General features: G+C 33.6%; 1 protein-coding gene across 4 annotated transcripts in view; it reads left to right on the forward strand.

Moving 5' to 3' along the window:
• Fut8 (fucosyltransferase 8) overlaps nucleotides 1-19,820 on the forward strand; it is a 295,897-nt gene that overhangs the window by 274,262 nt on the left and 1,815 nt on the right. For all 4 annotated transcript variants that reach the window (XM_048798521.1, XM_015490234.2, XM_048798520.1 and 1 more), the window contains 2 exons: nucleotides 675-851; nucleotides 11,771-11,921. In XM_048798521.1, coding sequence (XP_048654478.1) covers nucleotides 675-851; nucleotides 11,771-11,921 — 328 coding nt within the window. The remainder of the gene's footprint in view (nucleotides 1-674; nucleotides 852-11,770; nucleotides 11,922-19,820) is intronic.

Below are 19,820 nucleotides of genomic sequence, written 5' to 3' on the forward strand. Positions count from 1 at the left end.
GAGATCTGTATCTGCTCACATTTGATAAGTGAAAAACAGAAAAGAAACACATTAGAAACACAACAAAAGGGCTGGAATGACTCCATGAAACTAAAATAGTAAAAATCCTTAAAAAGTTTTCCTTCCACTTCCTACAGGAAAAGTCCATGTAGTCTGTGTTTTCCTTAGACAACTTTAAATTCTATAAACTGGCAGTTATAATACAAGATTAAATGAAGAAAAGAAAAAAATGGCTTCAGAATGTGACAAGCACTATTTTTAATATTCTATAATAACAACTGTGACTCTTCATCATTTTAGTCTCAAAAACCCTAAGATTTAAATTCTTTGGTTTTTTTGTTTTGTTTTTTCCTGGATAGCTGGTGAGTATGTTGCTGCCTAATGTGAAGTATAACTCTGAAATCTTTCAGTTATTCCTGATATACCGACTACTTTCTCTATAATAAAGTATTCTTCCAAAGCTTTACTTATTTTCTAATTTCTCTTATATTGTTTACCATGCAAATATATTAAAACATGTGAGAGTTTTTTTAATATTTGTTTTTTCTAATTATGAAAATAAAGAAAAATCAGTTTAAATTGTTATAATGCCATTATAAATTATATAAATTGAGTACACCAAAAGCACCAAGTTAATCAATACATTATCAGCAGAATGTGAATTTCTCCCCCAGAGTCCATGTCAGACGCACAGACAAAGTAGGAACAGAAGCAGCCTTCCATCCCATTGAGGAGTACATGGTGCATGTTGAAGAACATTTTCAGCTTCTCGCACGCAGAATGCAAGTGGATAAAAAAAGAGTATATTTGGCCACGGATGATCCTTCTTTATTAAACGAGGCAAAAACAAAGTAAGTTAGACCAACTAGGAGTTCTAGAGTGACATTGTCTCTTTTTTTGAGAAGAATCTTTAATTCCCATCACTTGTGATTCTTGTTCTAATATTATTATTAATTATTGGGGTTTTAAAATTCAAATGACTGTGTACTTGCTTAACTCTTAATCTAATCAAAGCATACTTTATTAGCCATATCTGATGCCTTGAAATAAGAAATCCAGAATGAAATAGACTGCTGATTACACATTTCAAGCAGTCATCACTATCACCATTAAACACAATCACCCCCTTCTTGGTACTAAAATCTATATCAGTTTGCTCAAGCTTCCATAATAAAATACCCATAAACCAAGTGGTTTAAATGACAGAAATTTATTTCTCATAGTTCTGGAGGCCGAGAAGTCTATGATCAGTAAGGTAGATTTTCATTCTGAAGATTCTCCCTTGGCTTGTAGGCAGCCACCATCTCACTGTGTCCTCGCTTGATCTCTTTTTTTGTGTGTGCCAAAGAGAGCAGGCACTCAAGTGCCTGTCTTATAAAGATGTTGATCCTGTCATGATGGTCCCAGCCTCTTGAACTCATCTTACCCTCATTACCTCCCAAAGGCCAAGTACCAATTAGAAACTGAAACATGTGAATTTGGGTGAAAAATAAACATAATATTTATCAACTTTATAGAATTGCTAGTAATAAAACACACCTAGTACTTGCCCCTTTGATCTTGTTATTCATTGTCTACACTAACAATTACAGGCAACTGAATATGTGTGTATATATATAGAGAGAGTCTTTGTTGTTTTAAATTTCTGAAATTTGTAAATTACACTAAAGAAAGGTAAAGAACCAAAGAATGATTTTTTTAAGTGGATAAATCAATTCTTCTATTATGTATTGATATTTTAGGCACTGTGCTAGGTGTAGGGATGTCATGATAATCAAGGTACTCCTTCCTCTTAAGGAATTCCTAATCGAGTGAAGGAAAAAATCACTGTTATTAATAATACTATAGGATTATCCAGGAGCAGTGGCACATACCTGTAATCTCAGTGACTTAGGAAGCTAAAGTAGGAGGATCACAGGTACAAAGCCAGCCTTAACAATTTAATGAGGCTGTAAGCAACTTAAGGAGACCCTGACTCAAAATTTAAAAATCAATAATAAAAGGGCTAGGGATGTGGCTCAATGGTTAAGTACCCTTGTGTTTATTCCCTAGTACCAATAGTAATAACAACAACAATAATAATAATATAGGATTAACATAGGGTTTTATGAAAACTAGTAGACTGATTCTGATTAGAAATTTCTTATCATAGGATCTGGGTCAACCTAGGATTGGCCATTATTTACTATCCATAAATAAATGCTGTATTAATTATATACCAAAAAATGGGAAAGACAGTAGAATGAATGGGCATAACTTTCCTATGTTCATATATGAATACATGACTAGTGTAACTCCACATCATATACAACCACAAGAATGGGAAGTTATACTCTATGCATGTATGATATGTCAAAATACATTCTTCTGTCATGCATAACTAAAAAAATAAAAATAAAAAAGAAAAATGAATAAGAATACACACATACACACACACACACACACACACAAGTAGGGAACAGGCTAAAATAAAATTGTGGTCTATCTTTTGCTATAATACCATCTCCTCCAGAAATCATCCCTGATTATTTGACTGAGTTATGTCTCTGCACATTCTTCTATTATAGTGCATAGCACTTATTTACTTCTGCCTTCCTCACTAGATTATATATACTTTATTCATAAGGCCTGTCTTAGTATGTGCCTAGTACAAACTGAACTGTGTTTATTTTGATCTCATCAGTTCAAAAACATTTTATTAGCAATGAAAGAATGAATTACTTGAACCATTTGGCTATTTAACAATATTTCTTAGTTCCTTTTTTCTGTAACAAATGGGAGGGGAAAAGAAGCAAAGTCAGAATAAGGTAGTACTCCAAGTCCTTGTGTATACACATAAAGGACCAAGAAATTCATCAGCCAAGTATAAGAATGGATTAATATAAGATTTACAGATTAAATACATATTTGGGCACAAAACACAATACAAATTGTTTTTCAAGTTAATGTTCAGATGTGTTAGAAACAAATTAGAAGGATCCATGTGCTGCTGAGAAGAAAGTATATTCTCTCATTGAAGGTTGGAATATTCTATATGTCAGTTAAGTTTAAGTTATTGATTGCATTATTGAGTTCTATAGTTTCTGTGTTCAGCTTTTGTTTGGAAGATATATCTGATGATGAAAGAGGTATATTAAAGTCACCCAAAATTATTGTGTTGTGGTGTATTTGACTCTTGAACTTGAGAAGAGTTTGTTTGATGAATGTAGATGCTCCATTGTTTGGAGCATATATACACTTCTCAGAAGATGATGTACAGTCAGTCAACAAATACCATGAAAAAATGTTCATCATCACTAGCATAAAGAGAAATGCAAATCAAAACCACTCTAAGATTTCATCTCACTCCAGTCAGAATGGCAGCTATTATGCATACAAATAACAATAAGTGTTGGCAAGGATGCGGGGGAAAGATATACACTGCTGGTGGGACTGCAAATTCGTGCAGCCAATATGGAAAGCAGTATGGAGATTGAGATTTCTTGGAAAATTGGGAATGGAACCACTATTTGACCCAGCTGTCCCTCTCCTAGGTCTATACTCAAAGAACTTAAAAACAGCATACTACAGGGATACAGCCATATCAGTGCTTATAGCAGCACAATTCACAATAGCTAAACTGTGGAACCAACCTAGGTGCCCTTCAATCGATGAATGGATTAAAAAAATGTGGCACATATACACAATGGACTATTACTCAGTAATAAATGAGAATGAAATCATGGCATTTACAGGTAAATGGATGGAGTTAGAGAAATAATGTTAAGTAAAGTTAGCCAATCCCAAAAAACCAAATGCTGACAGTTTTCTTTGATATAAGGAGGCTGATTCATAGTGAGATAGGAAGAGGGAGCATGGGAGGAATAGACGAACTCTAGATAGGGCAGAGGGGTTGGAGAGGAAGGGAGGGGGCATAGGGTAATTAATGATGGTGGAATGTGATGATCATTATTATCCAAAGTACAGGTATAAGGACATGAATTGGTGTGAATATACTATGTATACAACCAGAGATATGAAAAATCGTGCTCTATATATGAAATAAGAATCGTAATGCATTCTGTCATATATAAATAAAAAAGAAAGAAAGAACAAATTAGAAACAGTTCACCATGTTTTCTCATTTTAAAACACCATATGAAATTTGTAGCTTGGTTGAAGAAAGGGATATTAATCTTGTCTACTCTTTCACTTATTCTTGAATGTATCATGAGCCTTTTTCCTTGATTAGCAAAATAATTCATGTTCATGAGAAAATATGGAAGTTGGTAAATACGAAGCCAAGGAAACTACCCATAGTCCCACTATTCACTGGCAACGACTATTTAAATATTGACATATTCCTTTATATAGTCGTATTTTTAAATAGTTGTTCATATCTTATGTAATTTTGGATCCCTTTTTTTGCACCTGATATTAAATTGGACCTACTTTTAAGGTCACTAAAAAGGTTATTTATTTTTTTGTTTATTTATTTTGAATAGACAATTATATATGTTTATGGGTTATTATATAATGCTTTGGTCTGCTTACTCACTGTTGTCAAATAATTAATATCCGTAATCTCACCACTTACCAAATTTTTTATGATGAGAAAGTTAAAGGTGTTCTTTTAGCAATTTTTAAAGATTCCATACATTATTATTAACTGTGATCACCATATAGTGCCATAGAACCCTATAACTTAATCCTCCAATCTAACAGAGACTTTGTACCCTTTTGTCAATGTATCTCCTTTTTCCATTTTTCCACTTCTCCCATATCCCCACCCCACCTCTCCAACTTCTGGTATCCACCTTTCTACTCTCTTGTTTATGTGAGATCAACCTTTTAGATTCCACATATAGGTAAGATCATATAGTATTTGTCTTTCTGTGCCTAGCTTATTTCACTTAGCATAACGTCCTCCAGTTTCATTTATGTTGTCACAAATGACAGAATTTCTCCTTTTTGAAGGTTACATAGTATTTCATAATACTGCGTGTGTGTGTGTGTGTGTGTGTGTGTATCACATTTATCACATTACTGATGAACATTTAAGTTGCTTTCATATCTTGGCTACTGTAAATAATGCTGCAATGTTCTCCATATCCTTGACAGCACTTGTTATCCTTTATTTTCTTGGTTATAATCATCCTTCTAGATGTGAAGTGATATCTCATTATGATTTTAGTTTGCATTTTTCTGATGATCAGAGATGTTAAACATTTTTTCACATATCTATTGGCCATTTGCACCACTTATTTTAAGAAATGTCTGTTTAGATCCTCAGACTTTTTACTTTTTTTCTTTTTCTTTTTTTAATGTGGTCCTGAGGATTAAACCCAGGACCTTATACGTGCCAGGCAAGATCTGTTCAACTGAGCTATATCCACATATCCCTAACCTCAGCCCCCATTGCTATCTTTTAATCAGATTATTTTCCCACTATTTTATATTTTATATTTTGGAGATTAACCCCTTATCAGATGTATGGTTTACAAATATTTTTCCAAATCTCTTGGTTGTCTCTTCATTCACTCTGTTAATTATTTCTTTTGCTATGCAAAATCATTTAAATTTGACATAATCCCATTTGTGTATTTTTGCTTTTGTGGCTTATGCTTTTAAAGTCCTATCCAAGAAACAATTGCCCCGATCAATGGCATAGAGCTGGGTTTTGTTTGTTTTATTCTAATGGTTTTTAAGTTTTTGATCTTACATTTTAAGTCTTTTATCCATTTTAGTGTTCTTTTTTTTTTTTTTTTTTTTTTTTTTTTTTTTTTTTTGCATATGATGTGAGATAAAGACCTGTTTTCATTCTATTAGATTAGAGGACTAAGTTTTAGTCCTATATGTGGACATCCAGTTTTCCCAACAACATTAATTGATAGACTGGCCTTTCCTCATTGTATATTCTTGATATCTTTGGTGAAAATCAAGAGACCATAAATACTTTGATTCATTTTGGGGTTTGTAGTCCCATTTATTGGTCATTGTGTCTATTTTATGCTAGAAACATGCTGGGTCTTGTTTAGGGGCTTTTTATGTGTTCGGAGGGAGTTGTTTGTTTGTTAGAGGGGAAGAAGATTATTTGGTTCACAGTTTCAGAGGTCTCAGTCCATGGACAGCCTACTCCATTGCTGTGTGCCCAAGGTTAGCAGAACATCATGGTAGAAGGATGTGGTGAAGAAAAGCAGCCCAGAACATGACTACCAGGAAGCAAAGCCTATTTTATTACAATAGGCTGTTTTGATTACAATAGCTTTGTAATAGTTTTGAAATCTGGGAGTGTAATTCTTCCAATTTTGTGGAGTTTTTGCTCAAGATTTCTTTGGTTATTTGGGATCTTTTATGGTCCAATACAAATTGTAGGGTTGTTTTTTTTCTCTCTCTGTGAAAAATAACATTGGAATTCTGATAGAAATTGCATTGAATCTGTAAATTACTTTGAATAGTATGAGCATTTTAACAATGTTAATTCTTCCAATTCATGGACCTGGGCAGTATGTTTCATTTTTTTGTGTGTATTCTTCAGTTTCTTTCATCAATGTTTTACAGTCTTTAATATACAGGTCTTCTACCTCCTTGGTTAAATTTACTCCTAAGTATTTTATTTTATTTGTTGCTGTTATAATAGGATTATTTTCTTAATTACTTTGTTGGTTAGTTTGTTGCTGGTATATAGAAATGCTACCTTTTTTGTATTCAGATTTTGTAATCTGAAACTTCACTGAATTTATCATTTCTAAGAGATTCTTGGTGGAGTTTTAAGAATGTGTGCGCACCCATATCAACAGCAAACTGATAATTTCACTCCTTTTTTTTTTATATTGATGCCTTCTATTATCTAATTACTCTAGCTTGTACTGCTAGTACTATGTTGAATAGATGTGGTGAGCGTCAACATCTATGTGTAGATATATTTCTTCTATACCTATTTTTTATCATGAACAAATGTTGAATTTTGTCAAGAGCTTTTTCTGCATCTGTTGAGAAAATCATGTATTTTTTTTGGTATTTATTCTGTCAGTACAGTATATCACATTTATTGATTTATGTATGTTAAATTATCCTCGAGTTCCTAGGATAAATCTCATTTGATCATGATAAATGATCTTTTTAATGTGCTATGGAATTCAGTTTGTAGTTTTGTTGAGGATTTTTTTTCATCCTCAATGAAAATGAGGATTTTCTCCTCTTCAATTTTTGGGAGGAGTTTGAGATGGGTTGGTATTAGTTCTTTAAATGTTTGGTCGAATTCAGCAGTGAAGCCGTCCAGTCACAGGCTGTTCTTTAAAGGAGAGATTTTTTTTTTAACTTATTTTATCTCTTTACTTATTATTGTTCTGTTTAGATTTTCTGTACCTTCCTGACTCAATATTGGTGGGCATGTTTCTAGAAATTCATCCATTTCTTCATGGCTATACAATTTGGTGGGGTATGCTTCTTCATAGTAACCTCTTGTATTCCTTTGTATTTCTGTGGTGTCAGTTGTAATGTCTCCTCTTTTTTGTTTTTTTGTTTTTGTGTATTTAGGCTCTCTAGTGGTATGTGCGTATATATTTACAATTGTTATAATTTCTTGAGAATTGATCCCTTTTGTTATTATATAATGATTTTTTTTCTCTTTTTATAGTTTTTGACTTACAGCCTCTTTTGTCTGATATAAGTATGGATGCCGCTGCTTTCTTTTGCTTTCCATTTGCGTGCAATATCTTTTTGCATTCCTTCACTTTCAGTCTTTGTGTTTCCTGAGTGTGAATTGTAAACATCCACTGTGTGGATCACTGGTACTTACTTGACCAAGCATTTCCCTAACATTAGACAGATTATTTTCAGTTTTTACTTTTATAAATAATGACACAAAATATGCCAAAAATTATTTTATTATTTCCTTAAGCTATATTTCTAGACTTTGAAGTATTTAAATAAAATGATATGATATTTTATTGCCTTAATCCAGTACCACAACATGACTTTTTTTTTAAAGAGAGAGAGAGAATTTTTAATATTTATTTTTTAGTTTTTGGCGGACACAACATCTTTGTTTGTATGTGGTGCTGAGGATCGAACCTGAGCCCCATGCATGCCAGGCAAGTGCACTACCACTTGAGCCACATCCCCAGCCCACAACATGACATTTTTATACCAAACAACTCTTTTATTACAGTTAGCAGTATCTACATGGACTATAGAAATAGTAAAATTTGAATTTCCTCATTTTAGTCTGTAACTATAACTTCTCTCCCTGTGGTAGTTTAGGCAGCAGTTTTCTCCATATTCTAAGTGTAGTGGTAACATTTTATGCATAATTTTTTACTATTAGAAAATCCTTTTATTTTAATTTTTAAGTCATTTCAAAAGTATTCTCAGGAATTTAAAAGATATTTCTTTCCTTCATTCTTTTACTTAAATGTTTTTCAACTCTGAATCAATTCTGCTTTAAACCTTTCATAGTTGGTTTGATACTTAAGCAAATCTCAGAACCTCTGCATTGTTTTAGGAAATCAAAAGCATGAATTGGGGCTGGGGATGTGGCTCAAGCGGTAGCGCGCTCGCCTGGCATGCATGCGGCCCGGGTTCGATCCTCAGCACCACATACAAATAAAGATGTTGTGTCTGCTGAAAAAACTAAAAAATAAATATAAAAAAAAAAGCATGAATTAACCTTGCAAGAGATGTTATGTCCAAGGTAATCATTGTAATGAGACTTCTATGTTTCAAGAGTGGACAGAGATGAAGAATTAAACTTAAATGATGCATAGGCTTTGCACAATAAAAGGTGAAGCCATTTTCTGGGTAGCTTATCCTTTAAAAAAGGAGTCAAGATTAGCTTTATACACATAGCTTCTGTGTGTAGTTATTCCTTGCTGCAATAGTTTTATACCTCGTGTTTCTCTAGGTTCAGACTGATTTCATCCACAAGATCTTAGCATAGGCATCCCAGTAACTGTGTCACTCATTACTAATGTGGCAAGCAATATCTCTTAAATAATTCACTACCAGAGTGTTCAAATTATAGAATCATTGGCAGTTAAAGAAATAAGAGCTATTAAACTTGTCTATCCAATATTGTTTTCAAAGATTGTGGAAACTGGGAATGGAGATAAAACAGGAAGATAAACGGCCTTTAAAAACCTCCCAAGTAGGGTTGGGGGTATAACTCATTAGTAAAGTACTGGCCCAGCATGCACAAGGCCCTGGGTTCAATCCCTAACACTGGAAAAAAACCTCAGTTATTTAGTTTGTTCTTTATCAAAAATTCTGAACAAGCTTTTTCTAAAGTTAAGTGCATTGAAATTAATAGAAGCAAGAAAAATGTTTAAAAGTTTTTGCCAAGTGTTTGGTTGCCCTGTGAAATGAAGAAGCTACATGAGTAATATATTTGTTTATTATTTTATTGAATTCCATGCAAGATACATATAGTACAGGGCACTGGGAATACAAATGCAAAGACAAATAAAAGATAATACATGATTTCTTTTTCTAGAGAATATCTAACTGAAAGACAATAAATATATGTAATAAATAATTACAGCATGGTTAAAGAAGTGTCCTGAAGGAGTCCTATACCAGATATCACAAAGAATAGTATCTCCTTCAGTCTAAAGAAAGATTTCAGAAATGAAAATTTGATGTTAGTTTATAACTCCAGGCTAGTCCTTTGTGGTGATATAAAAATAAGTTTCTATAATGTGGAAAAAGAAAAAAACTTATTTTTATCATTACCAATCTCTGAAACCTCAAGATAGGAAAATCCCTCTGCTGATATATTTGAAGACAAGTAGCATATTTGTGCAGAAAAGTCTTTTCCCATTATTTACTTTATTTTTTTTTACTCTTAGTATCCTTCACAATGCCATCTTTTATATATAAAGTCCTTTTGGTTTAATTCTAAAGAGTTCCCTTTAAATTAGGAAGTCCATTAATGTTTGTGTCACTTTTCAGTAAATGAATTATTCCTTTCTTTGTTTCCCTGAGCCCCCAAACCATGCTGACAAAGTAGTCTTTATTCACGGATAAAACCTGAACTGGTTCTATCAGTTCACCTCCTCTTTTCTCCTTCAGCATTTTCATATGTATATTCGTTACTGTTTCTGCCCGCTGCCTGGGTATATATATATATAGCTCCATAAAGGTCATATTAAAAGTATTTCTGGTTTTTTTCTTTCTAGAACAAATGTGACATTTTCTTCATTTCCCTGATTCTGAACTGAGGAGGGCAAAATGTCAAAAATAATAAGACAAATAGATCTGAACACAGAACCAGCCTGAAACAGTGCTCACTTTGCCTTTACAATTAATATTAGGAGGCAATGAGGAGGAGCTCCTTGGTGGCCCCAAAATGAAGAGAAGTCTGAAGCAGCTGTTAGGGAATTAAGATAAAGTCCCACACAAAGGTATCACTCAACTATTCATGTATTTATGCACACAACATTGTTCAGAATGCCAGGTACTTTGATGCAAAGAAAAATAAGTCATGGTCCTAACATTTGGGGAATATTGTTTGGAAGACAGACATATAAACTAACTCTTGATGTTTCTATTTCTAACATAAGAATTATTATTCTTTCAAGAAATACTCTTCCATCCTCCTGTTATATTCCAGATTCTCTTTTAGGTGCTGAAAATAATACAGTGACCAGAACAAGTGAAATGCCTCCTTTTATAGAACATACATTCCAATTAGAGATGATGGAGGTGGGGAATGAATGGATGCAGACAGTAAACAAATAGTAAACAGATATTATGTCAGTTGACAATAAGAGCTATGGAGAAAAACTAAGCAGAAAAAAAGGTCCAGGACTTCCAAACTCCTCATTGATGAGGTGATATTGAGCAGAGATCTAAATAAGTAAAGAACACTATTTAATAACCATCCCCAATATTTATTGAGCATTTAGTACATGTCAGGTACTCTAAGTGCATCACATCACTTAATGTATTAATTCTTAAGAAATTATGTATGAACACTTACTATCCCCTTTTTACACAACTATACAAGGTTTATAACTTAATTCTGAAGATCTATCTCATGCACTAAGACACTAATTCACTCTACACTAGAGTACAGTTAAAACTCTAATTCAGAGTGGAGTCATTTGAACATGTGGTAGACTTTTTAAACACAGCCTGTTTTAATATTTTTAAACACATACCCTATCTTAAGTAAGACCACTAATATATTACTTAGTAGACATCTACAAGGAATTTGCTTTCATAAATTCATTAGGATGGTTTCCATTACCATATTGTTTCAATAGATTTATTCAAAAAGGATGGGCATTAGAGGAGACTGTTTATTCTCACAAATTTTTAAATAGTTATTTTTTAATTCTTTTCATTATTTGCTTATAATATCAAATTTTCACTCAAATCTGAATTATCATAAATGAAAATTTAAATGAAATTTTATCATGATAGTTACAGTCTAAAGGAAAAATTCAGTGACCAAATATGAAAACAGCTTGAATAAACTCTTAGAAGGGCCTTCATTACAAACAATAATGAACCTTTAGTTTTCAACTCTTCCATGAATTGATAAAGGACATTTTGATGTGTATGTATGTGTGTTATATGATGTACCAATAATACTTAATATATAGAACATTCAAAATGTCTTCTGTCCTACTAATGGATCCACAGGTGCCTCACCAACTATTCCATTGAATGTTTTAATTAAAACTCTCCTCTCTATTAGAGAAGGGTTCTTAATCAAAGGACCAATCCTCCCTGTATAGGATACTGTGATTTCAGTAAACATGCATAAATTTCTTTCTTTTTTCAGGTACCCCAATTATGAATTTATTAGTGATAACTCTATTTCTTGGTCAGCTGGACTGCACAATCGATATACAGAAAATTCACTTCGGGGTGTGATCCTGGATATACATTTTCTCTCCCAGGCAGACTTCCTAGTGTGTACTTTTTCATCCCAGGTAGGTGGCAGTAAGACATGTTTAAATGACCAAAAACTTTTTCATCATTATCGTGTTCAGGACAATTATTGTTTATGTGTCTGTGTTTTTAATGTTAGTTATTATGACTCAGGTACAGTTATCCTTATATTTAGTAATGATATGTTTTTGTGAAAGAATGAAGAGATTCTACAAAATAGCTATTTGAGGACTTTGAATATTTAGTTGTTTGCAAGCAATGCTTGAATACATCTCCCCTGGAAGTACCTGCCTTGTTTATAGCATGTAACACAAACAGCAAGTAATTAAGCTTACTTAATACTTTCTGATTTTGTATACTTTCAATATATAACTAGAATCTATCCATGTCAACTCATCAGTGCACTGATACTAAGAGGCTTAAGTGCTCAGCATTTTGTCTCATTATATTGTATTATATTTGTCTCATTATGTCTCTTTATAGAAAAGAAGAAAGAGTAAATGTAGTTTCTTTTCAGATCCTATTACATTTCTACTTAGCAAGAAACTATACATTAAATTTAAGAAATATAATATCATAATCATTCTTTCAGTTTAATTGTTTCATATGATTATAGGTTTTGAGTTTGGTGTGTGTGTTTTTGTGAGTGGTCCAATCAGCCTTATATACCCTGTGGAATATAAATATAACAATATTTATTGGTGTTTTTATTTTATTTTATTCTCCTTTCTCATTATACACATATTTTTGGTTAGTTCTTTTAACCAGCTGTTAAATGACTGTTTGTGCTCATAGTTATATTAGGTGCAGAGAGGATTTCAAAGGAGATGGAAGATATAGTCTCATCCTCATTCAGAATCAAAATATTCACATGAATCAACTAAGAATAATTACTTAAAAATATAAATTAGTATAAGATAAATACATGTTTAAATGCTGAAAAAGTGTGAAAAAATAAAAATGACATTTCCATGGAAATATATTTCAGAGGGAATAAAGAAATGACAAGTTTTTTTTTTTATTACATAAGCGTGCACATTGTCACAGTGGGATGGTGATATGATTTTTTGGAAAAAATACTTAAACAAGCAAAGGTTAAAGGTTTCTTCAGTATGAAATAAGAATACAACTGCTATTGTTTTGTGAATAGCTATGCAAAATAGGAGTCATATAGCAACAGTCCTTATCAGAAAGAAAACTTACTTTTGTCTTCAAGTTCCTATGAAGGCACCCACTGTTGATATTTCTCCCTAATGGTGGGGGAGGGTCTGTCTTGAAGAAGCGCCCTGCCCTTTCTCATGGCAGGAGTCAGATGGGTGTATCTGTTTAGTCCCTCCCAACTGTTTTTGAGAATCCAGCTATGTATCTACCTGATACACAGGTTCCTGTAGCTAGTGAAGACCTCTACACACAATTGATGCTTATTGTTAGAGTGAGTGAATCAAGAGTCCCTTTCCCAGTTGTACCACTTTCCCTGAAGGTCTAGATTTTAGGCCTGCCTGAAGTCTGTTCTTTTAGTCCTGGGTTTCTCAACCTAGGCACTACTGGCACTGGGAGCTAGTTAATTCTTTGTTCTGAGGAGCTATACTGTGCATTGTAGGATATTTAACAGCAGCCTTGGTCGGTAGCATCCCTAACCTAAGTTCAACCAAAAATGTCTCTAGACATTACCAGATGTCCCCTAGGGACCAAAATTGCCTTGATTGAGAACCACTGTTCTAGACATAAAACTCAAATATATATGTCTGATTGTTTACCATCCTTATATGTTGACAGGCTCCAAGACTTACAGCTCAATGCTTTGCTTTCTTCCTTCTATCACTTCTTAGGAATACCGTTATGCTTATTCTGGAATGGAAAGAAGATTCTTTTTCTTTTTTTCTGTCTTCCCCCCTTAAATATCTGCTTTAGAATTTCTGGTTCTCATTACTGTACCTTTGAACCAGAAATCAGGATGTTGATGTCACTTCATGATGATAGAATTTGTCTGGTCTTTAGGAGAAATTATACTGCTTTGCTCTACTTTATACATAATATCAACCTCATTGCATTCAGACTTTGAGTCCAGAAAAGCATTCATATGAAGAACTGGTGCTGAAAGAATTTTTTGTATCCAAAGGAATGAAATGTATATATATTACTCCAAAGAAACTCTTGACAGAGTTTGCCCCAAATAATTTCTGCACATTTGCTCAAAAGCAAAACTCAAACAATATTTTGTACCCCCAAATGGACTTGAATACCTCAAAATACTTTATTTTGGGTTCAGAATAAAAGTTTAACAGTGATGGTACCTTTTATTTATATGTCAAATGGCAAGTTGCCAAATGTGATCACTCCCATTATCACATAGCTTATTTGATGATTAACAGCTATAGCATTTAAAAATGTGGAATGATTGCAGATTCAATGATAAATCTCTGGACTTACTTGTACCTCAGTGTTTTATATTTTTTGTTTGTTTGGTTGATTGGTTAGTTTTTGTTTGGTTGGTTCCCCCCCCCTTGATTCTTTGCAACTCAATGTTTCTTGCAGATATTTTTAAATATAGAGCTATTTAATACAATTCATTATTTTTGCAGTGATAACAAAATTGGTTACTGGATTTAGAAGTTCCCTCGCCATAAACTAAAATTGGAATTATTTGAAAAATGCCCCAGAAATGGCTCATCACCACCAATAGGTCATGAGAAAAAGTTACTGAGTAGATCAAAATGCCAAGTCACTGACTTCACTGGACAGAGAACAAGAATAAGACAACATAGGTTCTGCAGGCAGACTCTCTGGATTTAAGTTCAGCTTTGATCACATAGTGGCTCAGCAGCCTTAAACAAATTACTTACCCTATCTCTAACTGTTGATATTAATAACAGTAATAATAATAATAATAATAATAATAATAGATAGATAGAGTAGTAACTAGTTAAAACTTACTGAAAAGAGGACTGAAGTGTTATTGTATATAGCTAAAGTATTACTGCCAAATGCAGTGGCATACACCGATAATCCCAGCAACTTGGGAGGCTGAGCCAGGAGGATTGCAAGTTCAAGGCCTGAGCAATTTAAAAACCTTTCTCAAAATAAAAAATAATTAAAAGGGCTGGGGATATAGCTCAATGGTAGAATGCCTGTAGTTTCAACTCCCAGTACTACCCCCCCCCCCCAAAAAAAAATGTTAATCACCAAGAAGTGTGTGTGTGTGTGTGTGTGTGTGTTTTGTAGGAATACCTTTGCCTGTTAGACTCAATGGTATTGACTTTAGCAGATCTTTTATACATGGTTCTATTTTACACTATGTGCTCTCACATTTTAAAAGGAGCATGAAACATGTGATTCATGTGGTCATGAATAATGCTTAGGCCCCACTCAGTTATCATATGGTAAGCAATTCTTTATGAAAAGAGTAACCAGTAACATTCAGCATATTAATTTCTATTTCCTATGTGCTGTCTTTTGAGAAATTTTATACTACATATCAGCGAGAAAGAATTGATCTTTTGACCATGAGCTTTTTGAAAACCTACAGGCTAAGTGTCACGGCATCTTAAGCAGGATTACTCACTCATAAGGTTTTAGATCCATCCCCCTCAGTTTCTGATCTTTCTGTTTTATCTCCTTAAGTGAGGTCTGGGAATTTTCTGTCTCCTTAAATGAAAAGTTTTAAAAATCCAACAATATGTCTCTACTCTCTAATTTTGTTACCATTTTTGCTCTTAGTTTCTGAATCATCCAAACTGTTTCTCAAAGACAAGTTTGTCCCCAAAACCTCATAAACTGAAGAGTACTGTCCTCAGGATTTAATATGATAATTAGAGGCAATATTAGCATCTAGTGAATTTTGAAAGCAGCATTGTCACATTCTAAACTATTCTACCAAGTATGCTAATTTTGTTATGTTACTGGAAAATATCTATCCCCAAAGCATCTACTTTTCTTATTGATGAACCTATATTAAATCTGAAACAAATTATAATGGAGAAATAAGACTACTAGTTGTAGACAGGCAAAATTACTCTGGAATCTGATTCACCAAATGGTTTTGGATGTTCACTTTAAAGATTTTAACATTTTTAAAGCTAATGTTGTTTAATGAGCAGTGGATGCTGCTCAGTAGTTTCGGTCTTTGAGAATCACTAGAGGACAAGATTATTATTTTTCTTAAAAAAAGATTATTATTTTTCTCCTTTGACACTACAGCTTGGCAGTTTTTACAGCACACTCATAGCCCTCTTTAATTTTAAATCCACACAAAACAGGCCTCATTATACATTGCATCAGATTTTGGAAGGCCCAGATGACAAAATCAAGAACTACATTAACTTTTTTCCAGATATTTGGTTCTGGATAGAAATTTCCATCAAGGTATAACTCATGAGACAATAGTAAATAACTGTTGAAAGTACCATGGAGCAACACAGGACAAAAGCTCACAATGTGAGCTCTGCACCTACCTCCCAGAGCAGGAGACAAGAAGTACACCTTGCTTCATCCTGGACTGTAGCTTGCAGTGCTGAAAATGGTGCTAGGTGGCCTTTATTGCATTGATTTTGGCCATTCCTGCAATGTAGGAAAGACCCTGGTCTTCCTCTATCTTTGCATAGCAAAACTAAGTAGTGCATAGGAAAAGTATACAGATCTCCCAGCATCACCCAGTGCTTTTAACAAAAAAAAAAAAAAAAAAAACTTGTCCATTTTAACAAAAAATAGGGTCCCTTCTGCTCTGAGAAAGCTTTGGAGGCTCATGCAAACTTAGCTGGCTATTATTAAGGAACAAAATTCAGACTGACAGATTCCTGTCCCCTATTCTTGTTTGGTTTTTAAAATATAGTCATATCTGTATTTTATCCTTTGGCAGGATTTTGGCTGTTAGCCACTATTGTGTGCTTAGTGGTGTATTAATGCATTATACTAACATGTATAACTAATAAGAACAAATTTTTTTTTAAAAAGAGTACACCTGAAAGAAAGGATGTCAGCAAGACTCCAAGGATTTTTATCTTGAGCAACAAGATGTTGAGAAGAGAAGAGAGGTCAGAAATGAGACTGAGAAGAGCAGCCAGTGAGGTGGGAGGAAAACCAGAGAATGTAGACCAGTGAAGTGTTTCAAGGAAGACATGATCAACTGTGAAATTAAGAATGCCCAGTTAATTTATTACAAACATCCCTCCCAGACCTAGACAACGTAGGCAGCAGCAGGCTAAGTGTTGAGTTACTAGTCTCAGCAGGGCACATAGAAGCTAACAGAGCATATTGGCTACGGACTCTTAAGGACAGACTGTTTGAAGTTGAATCGTGGTCTTACCTCTTTCTACTTTTGAGCGATATGTGATCATAACCCCTCTATGCTTTGGTTTCTTCATCAGTAAAATGGGGATAATAACACTTGATTTTTCTTATTGCTGCATTTAGATATTAATATGGAAGGATTTTGAATACACCTGGCATAAAGGAAAAAAATGATATAGCATCATGTCAACCCAGAATGAATAAAACAACATGTAGCCAGGCATTGCTTTGCAAACCATAGACTGTTCTCTCTGTCATGCAACCTGGCATGTACCAAACCTGAGTGTTGGCATCAGCTGTAAGCTTTCATTTACCTGCCACATGATTAAGTTTGTAAAGTCCAGAGAGGAAGTATAGAGGTGATTAAAGGCAAACATCAACACTATAGTAATCTTTCTATTGCTTTGCAGAAATTGCCCCATGATTGATATAGACAATCATTACTTACTCAGAATATTGTATGAGGACCTTAAGGATGAAATATCACCCATGGATTTGCATCTCCATTACTGGAAAAATATTCAGAATAGCATGGAGAAATATTCACTCAGCAGATGTTTATTGAGTGTCTGTTATGTGGCAGTCGCTCTTCTAAGTGCTTATTCAAAGGCAATGTCTTGTGTGATTGAGAGCACTTATGCCAGAACCAGAAAGAATTCTAACTGTGGCTCTGGCTTTGCTAGCTCCTTTTGTATTTTTTGGAAAATTCCTTTCTGTGGCTTAGTTTTCTGTATCTATAAAATATGAATAAATAGTAGTTCCTCACACTTGGTTGTGAGAGTTCAGTGAGTTGGTGGAGGGATATACTGTCAGAACAGTGCTTGCAATCTAATTAGTGCTCATTAAGCTCAGCTGCTAACATTATGGCCATTATTATGAAGAAGATAAAGGACCTCCTTGTGTAGCTGCATTCAACTTGTTTTTGCAGAAATCTCTGTATCTGAAATTTGACCATTAATTATTTCTTTGGTTTAAGAAAACATGTGTACCCACCAAGATTAACACACTATTGATACCAAAACACAAATTAATTATTAGGATAATTGCCAAAAGAAAGCAACGAAAAGATGTGGAACAGAGAGGAAAAAATTTTATGAAAGTAAGACGTTGATGAGTGGAGAAGAGAAACCATGTAGGGTTTATTGCTGCAGTAGAGATTGTGGTCATCCTAAGAGTAATACAAGGTCCTGCATTTCTGATTAGAAACGACAGAAGAGTAGGTGAAGATAACTTTAAAGAAAGACACTCAGGTTTTTCCAAGGCTGTTCTTGATCTTACATTATATCTTTTGGATGCTATGGTATAAACATGAAGAAAAAGATTTCCAAGAAAAAAATACATATAGCAATTATAAGCATATACAAACTGCCCTGGTTCAAACCTGAATGTTCCACTTAATGGGTAGTGTGACCCAGAACAAATGCCTCAAGTTCCCTTATCTGTAAAATGATAGAATTATATGGGGATACTGAGAGAATTACATCAGATTATACTAACAGCAAAAGCTTAGTGTTAGCCTCTATGATATTATTGTAGTTAGCAGTTATTATAACTGCTTTGTTTTAATTACAGTTGTATGTCACTTAATGATGAGGATACATTCTGAGAAATGTCGTTAAGTGATTTTGTCACTGTGCAAACTTCATAGAGTATACTTATGTAAACTAAGATAATGTCAATTGTATGGTGTTGTGGGACCACTGAAATGTTGTTATGAAGCAAAAACTATAATTTCTCTGGTTAATGTATTTGGTTTCTTCCTTTCCATAGTTCCCACATAATTTTGCTTGCTCCATGCATGCCTTTGGCTGAATCTAAGTTTAAAAATTCCAAATCCAAATCCTTAATTTATAAGTCTTAGTATTCTACCATTTATCCCAATTCTATCATGACATTCCCAGTAAATAGTTTGTTAGTGAAATCAACTTGAATGCAGATTTTTAATTGTCTTGAATCTAATTGAAATTCTAGCACAAGAACTTGAACATATCACTTAAATTCCTTATATTTTAATATTTACAAAATTTAAAATATTTCTAACCTTAATCTTATTTGCAGCTTACATCTAGCATTTGAGAATTGCCCCTCTTGAAAGTTCTTAAAATTCAGATTCTTTGAAAAGTTGAAGTGATGATTAACCTAATCAGATTCCATTTGACCCTAACAGTTGTAAATAAATATCTCAGGCTAGGGTGTGGCTCAGTGGGAGAGCATTTGCCTAACATATGTGAGACCCTTTGTTCAAGCTCTAATACTATCCCAAAATACAGCATCTCCTGTCAGTTTCTTGATCTTCATGAATGCCACAGTTTTAAAGACTACTGAGTAGTCCTAAAATTGTTCACTAAGCAGATTAATTATTATTATTATTAGTGCCATTTTAAATAAATGCAAAAGTATTGGTAATAGGGACAAAATAACTTAATTAACTGAGATGGCCATAGCTACAGATTTAAGAAAATTTGATGTAAGCTGAGTTCTCAATTTAACATGTATAAAGGAAAATAGTTCTCTCTTCTGTCATCACCTATTCTTAGAAAAGTTTCTGGAATCCATTTACTTTATCTGAGTCTATTAATTCCTTAAAATGTTATCCCTCTATGAAGATAGTTAAACGTCACAGTTATAGTTTAACTCTGTCACCAAGTATTAAG

Source organism: Marmota marmota, unplaced genomic scaffold (genome assembly GCF_001458135.2).
Source record: "Marmota marmota marmota unplaced genomic scaffold, marMar, whole genome shotgun sequence".
Taxonomy (NCBI): Eukaryota; Metazoa; Chordata; class Mammalia; order Rodentia; family Sciuridae; genus Marmota; species Marmota marmota.